The 18,184-nt window shown below is 60.4% G+C and overlaps 1 protein-coding gene across 1 annotated transcript; it reads left to right on the top strand.

Annotated features, from left to right (window-relative positions):
* The first annotated feature begins 5,373 nt into the window (after window positions 1–5,373).
* Window positions 5,374–16,987, top strand: LOC129555212 (ladinin-1-like). The gene is made up of 13 exons (XM_088842473.1): window positions 5,374–5,411; window positions 9,874–9,987; window positions 10,939–11,602; window positions 12,095–12,205; window positions 12,498–12,541; window positions 13,448–13,520; window positions 13,605–13,742; window positions 14,006–14,092; window positions 14,328–14,885; window positions 15,481–15,989; window positions 16,168–16,261; window positions 16,620–16,808; window positions 16,922–16,987. Exons 1-13 carry the CDS (start codon window positions 5,374–5,376, stop codon window positions 16,985–16,987), a joined length of 2,685 nt encoding a protein of 894 aa, XP_088698599.1.
* Window positions 16,988–18,184: the final 1,197 nt, after the last annotated feature.

The raw sequence follows: 18,184 nt of genomic DNA, 5'->3' as shown, positions 1-18,184 counted from the left end.
CTCTGTCCATAAATAGAACCTCCCCAAATCCTCAACTGACTTCCTGAACTGCAAGGCTTCTGCTATTCCCCAATAAACTCAATTTCTGGCCATTTGAGCTTGCCTCAGTTTACTTCCTTTATTAGGGTGACACTACAAATAAGTAAGCGATGTGCCAATATCTGCATGTGATCCTTTCCCAGGGACGCAAGTGGTCACTATGAAGTGGCCATGAACCCAACAGCAAGTGGGCATGATGGACTCACCTTTATGAGTCCATGCCCATAACCCTCAAAGGTAGATACTATTATCCTACATGAGAAATCTTAACCTGTGAGCCTGGGTAACAGTCCCAACCTCTTCAGGTAGCGGGGGAGATGGACCGGAATCCACAGTCTAGGACTAGAGTCTGCTCCGACCACTCACGGAGACAGGGTTCCTGCATTCGTCATAAACACAGGGACACAGCCCTGCAACAGGAGGACACAGGCATGGAAGGTGCCATGTGCATTGGGGGCATGCAAAGTGAGCAGCCTGTTATGACACAGGTTAGGTCCTCTGAGAGAGGACGCAGACGCTGATGGTAAAGGAAGGTGTCTGAGGAGGGACATCTTACTCTGAAAGAGAGTAAAGCGAACGAGGAAGTAACAGCTCAGGAGCAGGAGCAGGAACACTCACTCAGCCCCAGGGACCGTCAGGGAAATGGAGAAGCACTTCTGCGTGTGCAGAACGGGGTAGGGAGGAACAGAAAGGGAGAAGGTCACAGGCTGGAGAAGCATGAGCGTGTTGGAACAGGAGGCAGGTCATGGAGCCCCAGGAATCCGGTTTTCACTCTGATGGAAAACTCACTCAGAAGTTTTATGTAGGAAAGCGATGCAGTCAAATGCACCTCGCGGGTCTCTCAACTCGGGCACTGGTACTGGATACTCTGTTGGGGGAGGGGCCTGTGAAGTGCTTGCAGCATCCCCGTCTCCACTCACTAGATGCCAGCGGCACCCCTCCCCACACTGCGGTGACCAAATGTCCTCAGACACTGCCAGTCATACAGTGAGCTGAGAACCACAGGGCTGCAGTGAGGAGCCAGGGCTGAGGACCCAAGACTGTAATCGACGAGGTGGATGTGATAAGTAAGCGAGTGACAGCTGAGCTGAAAGGTGATTTTTCCTGATTCCTCTCATGGAATGTGGCTGCACAACCCAGGCATCCAGTTACACAGAGAATGCGCCAAGCACACCTTGTGCAAACTCCTCTCCACCTCTGAAGCCCGATCACCCCCAGTGTCATCAGCGACCCACCTCACTGCAGACCCCTGCTGACTTCCTCAGCAAAGCCTTCCACTCTCAGCCCCCTAGCCCTGAGTCTGCTTCTTAGGACGTACTTCTCCAGCCTAGGGGCATTCAATCTCAGCTGACACCTGAGCCCCTCAGTTCTAATCACTGCATGGACTGGACTTCAGAATCAGGAGGCCAGCTCCACCCTTCAGGTCTTAAACAATATCCTCCAGCCAAGCCTCCAAGGAGCCATTCCCTCAACTCCCTCAACACCTGCTCCTCACTATACTCTCCACCTTGTCGTAACTTATGAGATGGATTGTTGTTGTTCAGTTGCTCAGTCGTGTCTGACAATTTTCAATCCCATGGACTGCGGCATGCCAGGCTTCCCTGTGCTTTACTATGTCCTGGAGTTTGCTCAAACTCATGTCCATTGAGCTCATCCAATCATCTCATCCTCTGTCCTCCTACTTCTCCTCCTGCCCTCAATCTTTTCCAGCATCAGGGTCTTTTCTGAAGAGTCGGCTCTTCACATCAGGTGACCAAAGTACTGGCGCTTCAGCTTCAGCATCAGTCCTTCCAATGATTATTCAGAGCTGATTTCCTTTAGGATTGAGATGGATATGCCCACCTTTTTAGCCTATAACTCACCGCCTAAGCTACTAACCCCAGTTCTTCTGTCCTCCAGGAACTGTCCAATTCTACCATGTCCCAAAGAATCACAAATGCTAGGTGTCCAGAAAAAAAAAAGGATCATCCTTCACGAAACCTGTTCTTGCTTTCATATTCTGACACTTCATAGAGAATCACCACCCACCCACAGATGTGAGTCAGAAACCAAGGAAATCATCCAACCAAACTTCAAGTTCTGAGAACTGTGAATCCTGAAAAGTCCCCACATCTATCTCTCTCTTCCCCATGGCCCCTGTTTCAGTTCAGGACTGTTACTCTCCACCCAGGCACTGATGGTGCCTGGTTTTAAATTTCTTCAATCCATTCTCCATTCTGCCATCAGAATAATTTTTTCTTTATAAATGCCAATCTGTTTATGGCTTAACTACTCAAAACCATTTAAAAACATCACCAGGATGACACAAATGTATTTGTTTACACATCTGGACTCCTTTCTACCTATCAGTCGCCCAGCTACAGTCCGGGACCACCTGTTCTGGGTGCATGGTCAACCTGCATCTCCATGCGGAGCATCCACACACTTCTCCTTTTACAGCCAGTCCCTGCGGTCAGCTCCTCGTGGACCCTCAGGCCCTGCCCCAAGTACTATCTCCTGAGCTACAAGGAGACTCAGTCAACTCTCCCTCTTGCTCCCCCTACTATGCATGCCTCCATGGGGACCCCAAATACAACAATTGCATATATCGAATATTTACAGATTGTGCAAAATATTTTACTTGTTTTCATGCTTTCTTCTTACTCAGAATACTATACTACTCTTCACTTTACAGAAGGAACAAACTTTGAGAAATTAAGCCATTTACACAGTAAAGTCTTCATAGTTAAGTGGAAAATTCAGGGCTTAAATCAAGGACAGTCTGATTAGCGGCCACTTCAACCACTAAGCTCTAATAATTTTTCTATGTTTTACTTAAGTCAGTTCAAGTCAGCTGAGAATAGAAGCTTTCTTTTAATCTGTGTGTCCCTAGTGACTAGGGGTGGGGTAAGAGAAAAAGGAGAAGCTGAAAAAAAAAAAGGAAGTCCTAGTTATATATCAAGACTCTGACCTAAATGAAGAGGATCCATGTACAAAATAAATAAGCTACATGGATATAATGTTCAACACAGGGAATATAGCCAATACTTTATAATAACTATAAATGGAATATAACCTTTAAAAACTGTACACCACTATGTTGTACACTTGAAATCTATATAATGTTATATATCAATTATACCTCAATAAAAATTAATAAATTAGAAGAGGAAATCAGTAGTTATCTTGGTGTTCTTACAAAATATGGCTTAGAAACAAAGACTTTTTTTCCAGTTCTGGAGACTAAAAGTCCAAGATCAAGGTGCCAGCATGGGTTCCTTATCTGGTGAGAGCCCTCTTCTTCCTGGGTATTGGTTAGTGCCTTCTGCCTGAGTCCTCACATTATCCCATTGGCAGCAACATAGATGGAGCTAGAGATTGTCATTTTGTGTGAAATAAGTCAGACAGAGAAAGAGAAATATCTCTTATATGCTAAATTTAAAAAGAAATGAAACGAACTTATTCACAAAACAGGAACAGACTCACAGACTTAGAGAACGAACTTCCGGTTATCACAGGGGATGTGTGGGGGAAGGGATAGTTAGGGAATTTGGAATTGACCTGTACACACACGCACAAAGCTCACTTTCCTGCACCTCTGGAGGGGTCTGCACACCAGCCTTCCATGTCTTTCGGTTTAGTGTCCATAGCGCCGGTGTTGGAGTTTGAACTTTTAGAGACACTCCCAACTGCTGGGCTTCCAATACAAGGGTTACTTTTCTTTCTCAGTTCACAAACCAAGGGAAGGACATTTTCTGGGTCCCTGGAGACAGCGGGTGCCCCGGAAGGGGTGGCCCTGAGTCCCAGCATGCACGGGCTGGGTTGTTGCCACACCCTCTTCCTCTCTCCCTGGAGGAGCCAGTGGCCCGGCCTGCCTTGGCCTCTGCATGGCCCTGCGCAGCTCTCACTGCTCTCCCCAGGTTTGCCCGCATTCAGCGGCAGACTCTTTTGACCCCCACAACCTGGAAGGAAGCTGGGTAAAGTGTCATTTCTACTACCCAGAAGAGGAAACAGGTGACTGGCCCCAGGTCACATGGCTCATCCATGCCAGAGCCCAAAGCCTGGTCTCCAGCTCTCATTCCTTGAAAGTCGTTCAGCTCCTCTAGCCAAGAAGGAGGACTCCCTGGAGGAGGGGGTGTTTGGGGAAGGCGCTGCCTTGTGTGCCCAGGCTTTTTGCTCAGCAGCAGGCTTGCCCTTCACTGGGGATCTCAGAGCTGGGAGGCACTGTAGAGACCACCAGCTCCGGATCAGCGCCCCAAGGGGGCCAGGCTGGCCAGCGAGACCCAGCAGGCCTCTGTCATTTCCAGCCTTCCTTCCCCCGTCTTCTCCTACTGGTGTCGGGGGTTGCACCTCCTTGCTCTGGGAGCCACAACAGTTCTGATGCGCAGGGAAGACAAGATTCCCTTGCTAGGCACTGACCCTCCCTGGTCCCCTGAGGTCCTGCTCGATGGGAGGCGCGCGCAGCCGGACGTGCGCCTAAAGGGAGCCAGGTGGAACCTCACTCGCTCCAGAGCTCCGGCGCTACTCCCGCGTTCGCTGTTCCCCGCTGGGAAGCCGGCCTGGTTCAAACCCCTGCCCCGCCAGCCCAAAGTCCGAGCGGGCCTCCGAAGCCTTGGCGTCTTTGGAGCCCTGAGCGCTGCGTGTGCAGAAGGGATCCCGGCTCTTCTTTCTGGAGGGGCTGGCTTTGCACGGGGCGTGCCCGCAGATTTCCGCGCCCCGCGCGCTCCTGGGGAGAGCTCTGGCTCCGGACCCAAGATGCGCGCCTGCCCGCCCGCTTCCCAGCTGGGTTTCGCGTGGTCGAGGCGGTCGGCAGGCGGAGAGCGGGCTTGACCCGGGGCACCCCACTCCCGGTCGGGCACCCGCGGGAGGGGGCGGCCGGGCGGGCTGGTTCGACAGTTCCGAGCAGGAAGTCTCGGTCCCCGCCCTGAGCGGCCGCCCCGCCCCGCGCGGCCTGGGTACCTGTCCGCCCGTCCATCCATCCGTCTGTCCCTCGGTGCGGCGACCGGTCTGGGGCGCGGGGCCGGGAGGCCGGAGTGGGGACCGGGAGGCTCCGTCCGCGACGCCCCCACCCGCAGCCCAACCCGAGGCGGGAGGAAGCGCGGCTGCGCGGGCGCGGCCCGGGATACGAGGCCAGGTGAGCCCACCTGCGCCGCGGCCGGGATACGAGGCCAGGTGAGCCCACCTGCGCCGCGGCCGGGATACGAGGCCAGGTGAGCCCACCTGCGCCGCGGCCGGGATAAGAGGCCAGGTGAGGCTACCTGCGCCGCGGCCGGGATAAGAGGCCAGGTGAGCCCACCTGCGCCGCGGGCGGGGGGCGGGGCGCGGGGCGGACGGGACGCGCGGCGGTCCGGCAGCATGTCGGTCAGCAGGAAGAGCTGGGCCGCTCTATCCAGGTGAGCCGGTGTCTGACTGCTCCGGGGGCCACAGGGTCGGGACTAGGCCGCGCGGCCCCCAGGGTTCCGGCCCTCCTTCCTCCTTGGGGACGCAGGCCCGAGCAGGCTGCCTGCGGAGGGCTGTCCAGCCCGGAGAGGCCGCTCTGGGGGCTGGGGAGGCGTTCAGGAGGTAAACGGCCAAGTCTCAGGTTCTGAGCCGCCCCTGACTGCCTGTCTTTCTCTGGAGAGTCTGAGAGGCCCTCCCGCGAGGAGGCGGCCGCACGGCCTCGCAGGGTCAGTGAGTAGGCCGAGCGGGCAGGTGCCCTGCCAGGGATGAGGGTCCGGCTCCGGGCGCAGCGTTCCGGGGCGCTGTCGGGGCTGGGAAACCTCACGCTTGGCTGTCTCCCTCTCTGCGCTTCAGCCTTCCCTCACGAGAGGGGCCTTCGAAAGGTCCGGGGACTGGGTGTCTCGTCAGGGTCAGAGAAGCCTGGGGGTGGGTGTCCAGGAGGCAGCACCCTCATGCGATTGGTGACCCCTGAACTGGTCTTGGGGTCCCCCCAAGAGCATCTCCTGACCACCCCCATGCCACCCCCAGAAGACTGAGGACCATGTAGTGGATGGGCAGGAGCTGGGTCCCTACTCCTTGACACAAAGACTCTCGCTGCTAGAAACTGGCCCCCGGTGGGCGTTTGGGTGGTGAGGCCAGGCTGCCTCGCGGGTGTGAGCAGCCCCTCCCATCCAGACCTTGACCCTCCCCTCCCCCCAAGAGCCCCAAGCTCCAGGGACCTCCCATGGCAGCACACCCCCCGAGGGCTGGAGTCCCCCTGGACTCTCGGCCCTCACTGCTCTGTAGCAGAGGCCTGTGGGGTCTGGAGAGGGGAGGATACGCCCCATGAAAGGAGGTGCTCGGTGCTCTGGACGGGGCCCCGCGTCTCAGAGGCCAGTCACACCCAGGGAGGGTCTGTGCAGAGGGTGGGACTTGGTCTTGGACTCTGCCTGTGGGTCTGATGCGGGCGTGTCTGTGTTTCCAGGTGGGGCCTGTCTGTGTTCGGGTGTGTGTGCACACGCACGTGTGGGCCTTGCGTAGTGCGGAGATGTCTGGGTGGGTGGGAGGTTCTGACGTTGCCATCTGGGCCTTGGGTGTCCGCGTTGGCTCAGATGTCCATTGAGGATGACGGTGCAGGGTCTGGTCTTCACTGGCCCTCTGCTCAGATGCCCCGGCCTCCTGCGGCTACAAGGGTGGGCTCGAGTGCCCTGGGGAAGCTGCGCTGCCTCCCCAGCACCCTGGGCAGCCGCAGCTGTTGCAGGGTTCGCCCAGAAGGCAGCTGGAACCAGGACCCTCCGCCCCTCTCCCGGGAACAAGCCCCAGCTGGCAGAGGGAAGGGCTGTGAGTCACTGTCAATCGAGCTTCCCAGGCAAGGGTAGGGGGAGAGGAGCAAGGCTCCAGGAAGGGCCCAGGCAGCAGAAGGCCAGTGGGCCCCCCATTCTTGGCTCCATGTCAAAATGCAGACGCCCAGCCCTGGATGGGCACTTAGTGCCCGGCCCTCTCTTCCCCGTGAGTCGGGGTGTGCCTGTCCACGGGGGTCGAGGGTGGGTCGGGTGCCCAGGACAGAGCAGCATTTCTCCGCTGGGCCTCCCGCAGCCCTGCCACCTCCCAAGCTGCCAGGTTCTCCCTGGCACCTCTCCCTAGACCGTCAGGGCTGGAGGGGACCTCACTGACCACCCACAGCAGCCCCTCGCATGGGGAGGCTGGCTCCCCTCGGGCAACACACTGGCCCCGAGTCACAGGGCCTGGTTTCAGGCCTGCACCCCCTTCCCCTCCCAAGGTCTGCATGTCCTGCCCTTTGAGCCTGTGCCTCCACGAATGCCCTGGGGCAGCCTCTGTGCCCTCCCCTGCTAACCCTCCCCAGGCACCTGAGCCCTGACCAGTCACACAGCAGACTTCTGTGTGTGATTCTCTTAGGAAGGAAGGGCCCCTGCCCTCAGCTGCTGACCCTGGGCAGGGTCAGACTCAGGAAGAAGGGCCTGGGGGAGGGAGCCAAACCGTCTTTCCTCTGCACAGTGGGCAGGGAGTTTCCCGAACCACAGAAGGGAAAGGAGATCCCTTCCTCTAAGGATGGAGCGTGGGTGCTGGCAGGCCTGCCTGGAGCGGAGAGGGCTCCGTGTCCCAGTGCCGGCTAGGTGGTTGGGGGTGGGGGAGCAGGGGCGGCTGCTGGGGCTTCAGCTGGTGGCCGTGGCTGGGAACCCCCAGGTGTCCAGGTGCACTGACCCTGGCGCTCTAAAGGACAAGCTGTTGGCTGCTGAGTCTCCCCAAACCTGCTTCCCCAGGCTGCACCAGAGCTCAAGCCAGGCTGGGGAGTCCCACACCTTCTGGCCCCTCCCAGGCACCCCACTCCCTCTGACTGCTCAGCTCCTGGGCTCCTGAGAAGGTGGAGTCTCCCCGTGCACCCTTCCTGGCACTGGGCCTTCTGGTTAACAGGCTGCACTGGCTGGGAACCTCGGCTCCTTCTTTTACTGGCCATCTGCCTTGGGTACCTTGTTGATCCTGTGAGCCTTGGAAGCCTCATCTGCAGAATGGAGGTGACCCCCCCCCCGCATTCCTCAAGGTTGTGGGGTCCTCTTGTTAATGGCGCTTGTGAGCACGCTGTGCTGTCTAGGCTCATGGCAGAGCCCTCACCGCTTCCTTTGTTTATCGGTTTACTGGTCACTGTATCCACCAAACACGTGTGCTCCTGAATGCTGAGCACTGCCCTGGGCCCTATGTTGTTGTTCAGTCCCTCAGCCATGTCTTTGCGACCCCATGGGCCGCAGCAGGCCAGGCTTCCCTGTCCATCACCAACTCCTGGAGCTTACTCAAACTCCTGTCCATTGAGTCGGTGATGCCATCCAACCATCTCATCCTCTATCGTCCCTTCTCCTGCCTTCAATCTTTTCCAGCATCAGGATATTTTCCAGTAAGTTGGCATTTCCCATCAGGCAGCCAAAGTATTGGAGCTTCAGCTTAAACATTGGTCCTTCCAATGAATATTCAGGGTTGATTCCCTTCAGGATGGACTGATTTAATTTCCTTGCTGTCCAAGAGACTCTCAAGAGTCTTCTCCAGCACCGTAATTCAAAGGCATCACTTTTTTGGTGCTCAGCCTTCTTTATGGTCCAACTCTCACATCCATACATGACTACTGGAAAAATCATAACTTTGACTATATGGACCTTCATTGGCAAAGTGATGTCTTTGTTTTTCAATGCACTATCAAGGTTTGTTATAGCTTTCCTTCTAAGGAGCAAGCATCTTTTAATTTCATGGCTGCAGTCACCGTCCACAGTTATTTTGGAGCCCAAGAAAATAAAATCTGTGGCTCCTTCCACCTTTTCCCCATCTATTTGCCATGAAGTGATGGGACTGTATGCTGTGATTTTAGTTTTTTGAATGTTGAGTTTTAAGCCAGTTTTTTCACTCTCCTCTTTCATCCTCATCCAGAGGCTCTTATTTCCTCTTCACTTTCTGCCATAAGGATGGTATTATCTGCATATCTGAGGTTGTTGATATTTCTCCTGGCAATCTTGATTCCAGCTTTGGATTCATCCAGCTGCATTTTGCATGATGTAGTCTGCATATAAGTTACAGACATACAAGTTAGTATAGTATGCATATAAGTTATAAGGGTGATGATATACAGCCTTGTTGTACTCTTTCCCAATTTTGAGCCAGTCCATTGTTTCATGTCCAGTTCCTACTGTTGCTTCCTGACCTGCAACCAGATTACTCAGGAGGCAGGTAACGTGGTCTGGTATTCCCGTCTCTTGAAGAATTTTCCACAGTTTGTTGTGATCCACACAGTCAAAGGCTTTAGTGTAGTCAATGAAGCAGAAGTAGATGCTTTTCTGGAATTCCCTTTCTTTCTCTATGATCCAGAGGATGTTGGCAATTTTATCTCTGGTTCCTCTGACTTTCCTAAACCCAGTTTCACAATCTGGAAATTCACAGTTCACGTCCTGTTGAAGCCTAACTTGAAGGATTTTGAGCATAACCTTAGTAGCATGTGAAATGAATGCAATTGTCCAGAAGTTTGAACATTCTTTGGCACTGCCCTGGGCCTTTGGGTACCGTATATTCATTCCTGGGGCTTTACCTGCCCCCCCCCCCCCCCCGGGAGCCAGCCCTCCAGCCCTCCTGTCCTTCTCTCCCTTTCCTTCTCTTAAGAGGGGTAGCTCTTTGTTTGGTGGAGATGTTTCTCTTGGGCTGGGGGGTGTGGTTGGGGGGGTGCCCAGGTGGGTAGACCTCGGTTCCAGTGGGGGTGCAGGTCGCCCAGGTGGGTGCACCTCCATTCCAGTGGGGGTGCAGGGCACCCAGGCAAGTAGACCCCCCGTTCCAGTGGGGGTGCAGGGTGAAGTCCGGCCTGCCGCCCCCCTTCCCACAATGTCAGCCACGGGGACGCTCTGGGCATCACCCTGAGGCTGCGCTGACCGCCCCCGTCCCCACCAGCCTGACCCGGCAGTGGACCCTGGAGGACGAGGAGGAACAGGAGCGAGAACGCCGGCAGCAACACCGGAACCTGAGCTTTGCCATGGACGACGAGGACCCGCCGGCCGCCGAGAGGTGTGGGTGGGAAGTGGGACCCCAGTGAGGATGGACCAGCCACCCCTGCCCGGGGAGCGGGCTGACCTTCTGCGGGCCCCACCCTGGTCAGGACAGCAGTCAGGACCAGTGTGGGTGAGCTGGGCCGCTCTTGCTGGGTATTTTATAAGCATAGCTCTTCCTTCCACGCTCCTGAGAGGGTGCTAACCTGCATCAGGTGTGGGCAGCGGTCAGACAGCGTGTGGCTCATGCACTGGGGACAGGGCCGGGGCTCGTCGAGCCCTGGGCCGACCGTGCCCCTTCAGTTTGGCCCCCTCCCGCTAGCGGACCCCCGTGGTCTCTGATGGGAAGGAGGTGCCGCTGGTCTGACCACCAGCCCCTAGGCCGAGCACCTGTCCGTGGGGATGAGGCCCAACACGTCTCCTCTCGCCTCTGAACAAGCCCAGTTAGCAGATCTGGCAGCATGCTCAGCCAGCGAGTAAACTCACCCGAGCCGCAGGTGGGCAGGTGGAGGCTCAGGAGGGGCCCCTCTGCTGCAGGCCGGGTTGGGGGCAGCCTCCTGTGCAGCTCCCCAGCTCCTGGAGAGGGGGCCACAGGGCGTGTGGCCTGCGCTACACCCAGGTGGCTGCGGAGGCCTGGGCGCCACTCCCAGCTCCCTGGCCGTCACCTTGTGACTCAGGTCAGCTCCCTGCCCATCTCTGCTCCTCATCTGTAAGTGGCAGGGCCTGACTCAGGAGAGGTGATTGTTGAACATGGAGTGGTTGCATCTTACAGGTGTTTATAATTTTCCTTAAAGCCTCTTGTGCTTTGTTCAGAGGTATGGGTAAAGCAGATGAAAGAGATCCTGATTTAAGGGACAGTGGCTCAAGGGGTTGGGAGGGCACCAGGCGCCCCGAAGCATCCCCCTGGGTCGGGTGCTCCTGGGGTCTCTCCCTCCTCTGACTGTCTCCCACCATCTCCCTTCCGACTCAGACTGCTGAGCATGGAGGAATCAGAGGGGCCCCGGCCACGAGCCCCAGACTCCAGAGACGAGGAGGATGTCTGGGCCGTCCTGAGGATGCGGCAGGAGCGGAGGCAGAGGCGCCGGGAGGCCCCTGTCCTGGAGCCGCCAGAGGCCAGGCAGCCACCCCCAGAGCCTGAGGTGCAGGTGCAGTCGCCATCCTGCCGGAGACTGAGGCCGGAGCGTGGCTCCGCGGAGGAGGGGGGCCTGGCGGGCAGGGCGCCTGCGGGCTCTGAGAAGCCGCCTGCTGTGGGGAAAACACTTGAGCCTGAAGTGAGCCTGGACCCTGAGAGCCCCAGCCCCAGCCCCAGTAAATGGTCCTTGTCCCAGAAGATCGCTGTGCTGGAGGAGAGAGACATCGCAGCAAAGAGGGCGGTTCCAGGCAAAGCCAGCGTCTCGGAGAAGAGACTGGTGTCTGAGAAAGCCACAGTCTTCCAGAAGACCCCGGCCCCAGAGACGCAGCCAGCCCCAGGCAGGGCCACGGCCCCAACGTGGCCCCAGGCCCGGAAGCACCAAGCCTCAGCGGAGCGCCCGTCCAGCCCCAGGGGGCAGCGGGGCGCTGGGCCTGAGAAGGAGCCCGAGTCCTCAGCAGGGCCTCTGCCCCGGGCTGGCCGCCTCCCGCCCGTCACTCTGCAGGTGCGCGGTGCCCCCCTTCCCCCACCTTCGCCCCCCCCAACCTCCGGTCCTCTAGGCGTCTCTGGCGGCCTCCCTGTCTCCTGTCCTCCCATCTCCCGTCCTCCCATCTCCTGTCCTCCCGGCGTCTCTGGCGGCCTCCCCGTCTCCTGTCCTCCTCCCTGCAGGCCGGCCCCAGCTGTGTCTCCTCTCCCCACCGGCTCCGCCGCCCACAGGACAGGGGACTGGGCGGGGGTCTCACTTGGCACCCACACCACACCCTCATCACCAGCCCAGAATCCAGGGAAGCCTCAGATGCTTCTAGAAGCCCCCGCGCCCTAAAGCCCTGTCCGCAGGCCTGGCCCTGGGGCTGTGGCCGAAGCCCCACAGCTGAGGCAGCGGGCGGGAGCAGAGGTCGGGCCTGATGCCACTGCCCTGTGGCTACTGGGGTGAGCCAGCCCGTGGGGGCTCCGGGCTGCCCATCCTCCCACGTGACTCGCCCCCTGCTCCATCCAGGTGAGGACCCCCGGCACGGAGGCTGAGGTCAAGGGCCTCTCACTGACACGGGCCTCACCCACCTTCAGCAGTGCCCCGCACCGCTCCAGCCCCCGCACCATCTCCTTCCCGGTGAGCCTGGCTGCCGTGAGCCCCTCCCTGCGGGGCTCGGGGCAGTGGGGAGGCAGGCAGGAGGCACCCCAAGAAGATCTGGAGGCGTCAAGAGGGGGCTGTTTACCTGGCTGGATGGGAGGGGCCATGACCAAGGGCTTAGGCGGGCCTTTCATGGGGGTGTGGCTGGGGTCTGTGCAGAGGGGTGTGGGCAGGAGACCCCACAGTGGGCTGCATTCTGACAGCCAAGTCCTCCCTCGTGGAGGCCATGGCTGCAATGCGCCCCGCTCACTGGACCTTCTTGTCTTTCCAGATGAGCCCCCGGAGAGACAGCTCAGAGGTGGCCTTAACCCACAGGTCAGGGCCCGGGGGCCCCGGGGCTCCTCTGACATGGGGCTGAGGCCCGAGGTGCAGCAAGGGGAGGGTCCGGCGACCCGGAGGGGACAGGCAGGAGTTGCCGTCCTGAGCCACGGGGTGCCTGAGGGGGGAGTGGGTGCACCGGGGTTGTTTGAGTCAAGCACTGGGGATTCATGCACGCAGGCAGCACCATCTGTCCTGAGACTGTCTCTGAGGCCAGCGGTCCTGGGCGAGGTCGGGGGGTGTGGGGCACCCAGTGGATGAGGGAGTCACTGCCCTTGCTTCAGAGTGAGACGTGCAGGAACCTCAGGGCACGGAGGTTCCGGGGGGTTCAGGGAGGGAACCGAGGGCCAGAGCACCTTGAGGTCAGAGGAGCTCAGCCTGCGAGAGTGGGGCAAGGGCACAGGGCAGCAGGCGTCAGGGGTTGTGAGGTGGGGAGAGCTCTGCGGGCAGCTCTGGACAGACGGTCGGCGAGCAGAGCAGCTTGGAGCGGAGTCCACATGGAGGCCAGCTGGCTGGCGTGGCAGCATGGGAAGCAGGGTGGGGGCGCCAGGGTCAGGAGGGCATCAGACCCAGGTCATGAGACTTTCACGCTGCCTGTGCCTGACGGCAGGACGGGGCTGATCTGGGATGGGGGGCTTGGGGGCCGGGGGGGTGGAAGGTGGAGAGAGGGGAGCAGCGTCTGAGGTGGGACTGACTCCACGGGGCAGGGACAGCAGCTGTTTCTGGCCTGGGGGGGTCCTGCAGAATGGACCGTGTCTTGGGAGGACAGGGAGCCCCCACAGTCTGTACACAGAGGCTGCGTTTTCTTTGCCAGAGTGAGGTGGAGCTCAGGGGCAGGCCTGGTGTCCCGTGGGCGGGCAGGGCCTCACCTGCTTTGTCTTGCCCTGTCTTCCTGCCCTGCAGTGCCAGCGTGAGGCTCCTGGCCAGCTCGGCCAAAACAGCCCCGAAATTGGAGCAATACCACTTGGCCATACAGGTGAGTGGGCCGGTCCCTGGAGTGTGCTGGGCATGCCAGGGGCCTCACCCTCCAGGGTCAGCGGCCTGTGTTCTCTGCTCCCAGAGATCAGAGTCCATCAAGTGTGCAAACCTGTTCCACACTGAGTTCCCCGTGGCTCCCGTGGATGTCACCAGCATACGCCATCTCTTTGAGAACGAGGTGGTGGGCCAGAGCCGAGAGGGCCCGGCCTCCAGCCACAAGGTGAGTGGCTCTGGCCCACCAGGTGTCTGTAAGCCACTGAGCCTGGGGTCTGCAGAGCTGGAGCCTGGGCGCTACAGGATATCTCCGTGCTTTCCTGCATCCATCTGGCAGAATCGAGGGCCCGGCCATGACTGTCGCTGAGCCCCCAGCCCAGCTGTGTACACAGATCCAGGGGAGGGTCCTGCGGCCTGGTCATGTGGATGTGGTGAGGGGGTCCCTCTGGAGATGCCAGCCCGGCCCCAAGGTGTGAGCTCTCTTCTCAGGAGAACTTGCAGCTCTCAGGGGTGGTACGGTCGCGGCTCAACCTGTGGATCAGCAGGACCCAGGAGTCGGCACAGCAGGGCCAGCAGGTACCATACGCACCCTCTGCCCCCGATCTCCCTGCAGGCCTCTCGTAGTGGGATGACCCGTCAGGGGAGGGACAGCCCTAATGCAATGGAGATGCTCTGCACACTGGACAGCTGTAGGGAACCCTGTGGGTCAGAGGGCTGAAGGATGGGGGCCTGGGGTACTCCCCCAGGAAGGGGCAGGCCAGAGGGCTCTGCGGCAGCCTGAGCCTGGTTTCTGTCCCGATGCCCAAACCAGGAGACACAGAGGGAGTTGGCAGCTGGCAGGAGGCCCCAGTGGAGGAAGAAGCCAGAGCCCCTGCTGGGTGCTGAGGTGAGCAGGGGCCCAGGGGCTGGGGCGGCTGTTCCTGGAGTACACAGGCCAGCAGGCACCCACTCCTCCACCGCAGGCCTGGGCTTTTTCCCCAGGGGGGCCTGGGGAAAAAGGGGCGTCCCTGCCCCGCCCCACCCTCCCTGCCCCGGGAACCCCCTTGTCCTAACCGCCCTCGGTCCCGCTGGTGTGAGGAGCCAGTGTCAGGCCGGTAGCCGCGCCGGTCCCCTCTCCTGCCTGCTTTCCACCCTGGACCTGGGAGTACGCTGGCCGGCATCCTCCCCACCCCGCTGGGGCAGGCGTGCCCTGTGGCTTGGCCGGCATCTTCCCCGCACCCCTGTGGGGGCAGGCGTGCTCCACGCCCTGTCCGGCTGCGGGCACTGCACGTCTGCACACAGCCTCGCCACCCTGTCCACGCAGACTCCTGTTCTTCTTCCTCCTTCAGGACCGTCAGGTCGCACCGATGTCTCCGTGCACCTCTCCCAGGCTGGCCCCCACCGTCCCTGCGCTGCTAGCCAGGCTGGAGGAGCCGCGCTGACCCCTCCCAGGCCCTGCCTCACTCCCCTTCACGCCCCCCTGCTGCCCTGGCCAAGCTGTCCTGTGCCCCCTCCCCACTCTCAGGAAAGAGCTGATACACTCATTCACTTTCAGGTGTGACCAATAGTACCTTAAGAATCATTCTTTCTGGAAGCTTTACTTTTCAGTGGAGGCTAAATGGTGTGGGGAGGATGTTTTGGATGTGGGGGCCCGAGGAGGGCAGGCATTCATCTGCCAGCAGCCTCTGCGGCCACAGCCCAGCACACCTGCCCCCAAACCCGGTTCTCCACTCCCCTGCCTTCCTGGGCCGGGGAGACGCTAAGCTGAGTCTAGACCAAGCAGCCAGAGCCAGCCTGGGGCCGTCAGCCCTGCGTGCTGGGTGTGGCTGAGGGTGTGTGTGGGTGGGGGCGTGCGTGAGTGTGTGCACGAGCGTGTGTTTGGCTCACACGCTTTCCCATCACTTGACTTACATCAGAACCCTGCTCTCAGGTGCCTGCTTGGGTTTCTCTGGAGTCAGTGACACCGCACACCCCATTTGCCCTAGCCCCACTGTGGGCCTGGTCCCGAGGGAGGCTCCCATCCCGCGTCCCGGGGCCAGGGACGGAAGGGCCTTGGGGCTCCGCCTGTGAGCCCAGACTGGCCCGCCTCCAGCAGGAGGTCTTGCATGGCCGGCCCTGTGCCCGCCCGGAGCTGGGGGCGACAGGAACCTGAGGCCCTGGCCAGCCACCCGCACCCACCACCACACATGCAAGCCCGGAGTTCCCGGATGGAGCCAGGAGGGTGGATCTGGGTACCCCCAGAGAGGCAGGCCCCGCTCTGCGCTGCCCCTCCAGGAACTCGGTCAGCAAGAGACCGAGAGGTGCTGAGCGCTAGCATGCTACACTCGCAAAAGTCCCAGCAGGTGGCTTTGCCCAGCATAGCAGAGCCCTCCCTCCAGCATGGGGGTCTGAGAGGGGTGCGAGGGGTCTTGGCCCACCTGGCCCTGGGGTCTGGGTGTCTGGCGCTGCTGCCTCTGGGGGAGCCCTCGGTGCCCATCGGGGCTGCCTTTTCAGGGTGCAGAGGGCAGCACCACACCAACCACCCCCTTGCACTCGCTCATCCACACATGAAGGTCCTGCCCTCACTCTTCTGGGGAGACGCGTGCCCAGGGCGACCTCAGGGTGACATTTGAGGACAGCACGCAGCCTGGGCACCCGCTTGACAGGGGCCGCCCCGCTCCCTGTGGGGGCAGCACAGGCCCTCCTGCGCCGGACCTCCTGCGGGTCCTCAGGGCTGCGGGCACCGTCTCTGCATTCTCGTCCCTCCTCTGCTGTAAGCTTGCGGAGGTGACTTCACCTCGTGTGCAAGGGCAGGGCGTCTGGGGCAGGCCAGCTGTGGCGGCTGCAGTGACGGCCACCCATACTCTGACTCAGTCCATCCTGCCTTAGGACGGTCTCTGGAGGCCGCACACAGTCAGGCCACAGATGCCTGGAACATGCCAGGCTTTTCCTGTGGGGCCTCGAGTACCAAAACCCTCTCCCAGGCATCCACACAAGCAAGTTCTGTCCCATTTGAAGGACTTTTGAGCTTACAAGGCACCCACTGAAGTAGCTCAAATTAAGGGAAGCTGTAGGAAAAGCGGTTCCTAAATTGTAGGAGATTTTGGGCCAGGAAACAAAGCCCAGCTGGGTCCCTGGGGGCCAGACCAGGAGAGCGGGTGGCAGCCTGGCCACTTACTGTCCCCTGGTGCCGGCGGCTGGCTCCTGGCTTCTACTGGTGCGGAAAGGGCCACTGAGCCTGGAGGAGGCGACTCAGGCCACCGGGCTCAGAGGCCCCCAGGGACTGTGGAAGGAGAGCCTCATCTGGGACAGGGCCAGGTTGATAGCAGAGCAGGTGAGGAGCGCGTGACAGACGGGGCCTGGGGCTCCCCAGGCAGCGAAGTTGAGGGTGGTCGGGACGTGGGTCAAGCGATGGGGGAAGCGGGGAGAGGCTGTCTTTGCCCACAGAGAAGAGTGTGCATCACCCACAGGCAGCCCTTGGCAGGGCCGGGGCTCAGGGCCCAGGAGGAGTAGGGCAGGACGGGGGCCCAGAGAATTCCGAGAGCAGGCCTCCCCCAGGTTTGCTTCCTCTTCTTTGTCCTGTTCTGAGCAGGTTCCGGGCAGGATGGGCGCTCAGGGCCACGGTGGGACTGCGCCTAGGCCCGCAGAATGCTCGGAGGACCTCGGGCCGCGCAGCACAGGCCGCGGTGGGCCCAAAGCCAGACACCTCGGGGGTACTTGGCCCTGAGCAGCGAACGCGATGGGGGTTGGAGGGGGGCGAGGGGGGTGGGGTCGGCGGCCCCCGAGCTGGGGAGGGCCTGGAGGGTCCCAGGGTGGGATGGCGACGAGACCTCTGCGCCCCTCACCCCATCCCACACCCTACCCCAACCCCCTGTCCCGCACGCCCCGCTGAAGCCCTGTGGGCCCCGGGGCAGGGCCAGGCGGGTGCGCCCGGGTGGCGAGGTGGCGTTGCCGGCCAGTCCGGTCGTGGGTCGTGCGGCCCGCGTGCAGCGCGCGCTCCGTTCAGAGCTGTGACCGGCTAGCCTGACCAGCGGGGTCAGAGCGCAAGGCAGGCGCAGCACAGGCTTCTTAGACGCCTGGCCGCAGCCGCCTCTGTCTACAACCATACCACCCTGAACGGGCCAATCTCCGAAGCTAAGCAGGGTCGGGCCTGGTTAGTACTTGGATGGGAGGCCGCTGGGGAATACAGGGTGTTGTAGGGTTTTTTGCCTCCCCTCTCCTTTAGCCCCCGGCCCCTGGGGCGGCTGGCACCGCAAGCCACACCACCCAGCCAGCTGGCGGCTCTGGCAGGCAGTGGCGTCCCAACTTTTGGGTCCCCACAGCCCCAGCCCCTCCCTGGGCGGGTGCCCGGGGCCCTGACTTCCGCCGCAGACCTGGGCTGCCTCCTGCGCCGCCCACGAGCCCCTCTGCATTCAGCTTCCAGGAAACCAGATGACCCTCGGTCTCTGTCTGGGGCTCCCTTAGCACGCCTCAGGCAATCCCCGGGGCTGCCCCATCCCCAGCCCCATCCTCGCACGTGACCGCGCTTTTGCGTGCGCGCGCACACACACACACACACACAAATACACACACATACACACACCCCGCCGCCGAGACAAGCCAAGAGCCGGAAACCGCAGGTAAGGGAGACGGAGAAAGAGGGAGAGAGAGACAGCAAGAGGACCACACAGGCTTCCCAACCCCCGGCCCCCACACCCTCCCCCCTCCCTT

The sequence above is a fragment of the Moschus berezovskii genome, chromosome 12, assembly GCF_049115385.1.
Source record: "Moschus berezovskii isolate FMDL1 chromosome 12, NW_MosBer_1.0, whole genome shotgun sequence".
Lineage (NCBI taxonomy): Eukaryota > Metazoa > Chordata > Mammalia > Artiodactyla > Moschidae > Moschus > Moschus berezovskii.
The sequence above is the reverse complement of the archived record's forward strand: the minus strand, read 5'-3'. Positions and strand labels throughout refer to the sequence as shown.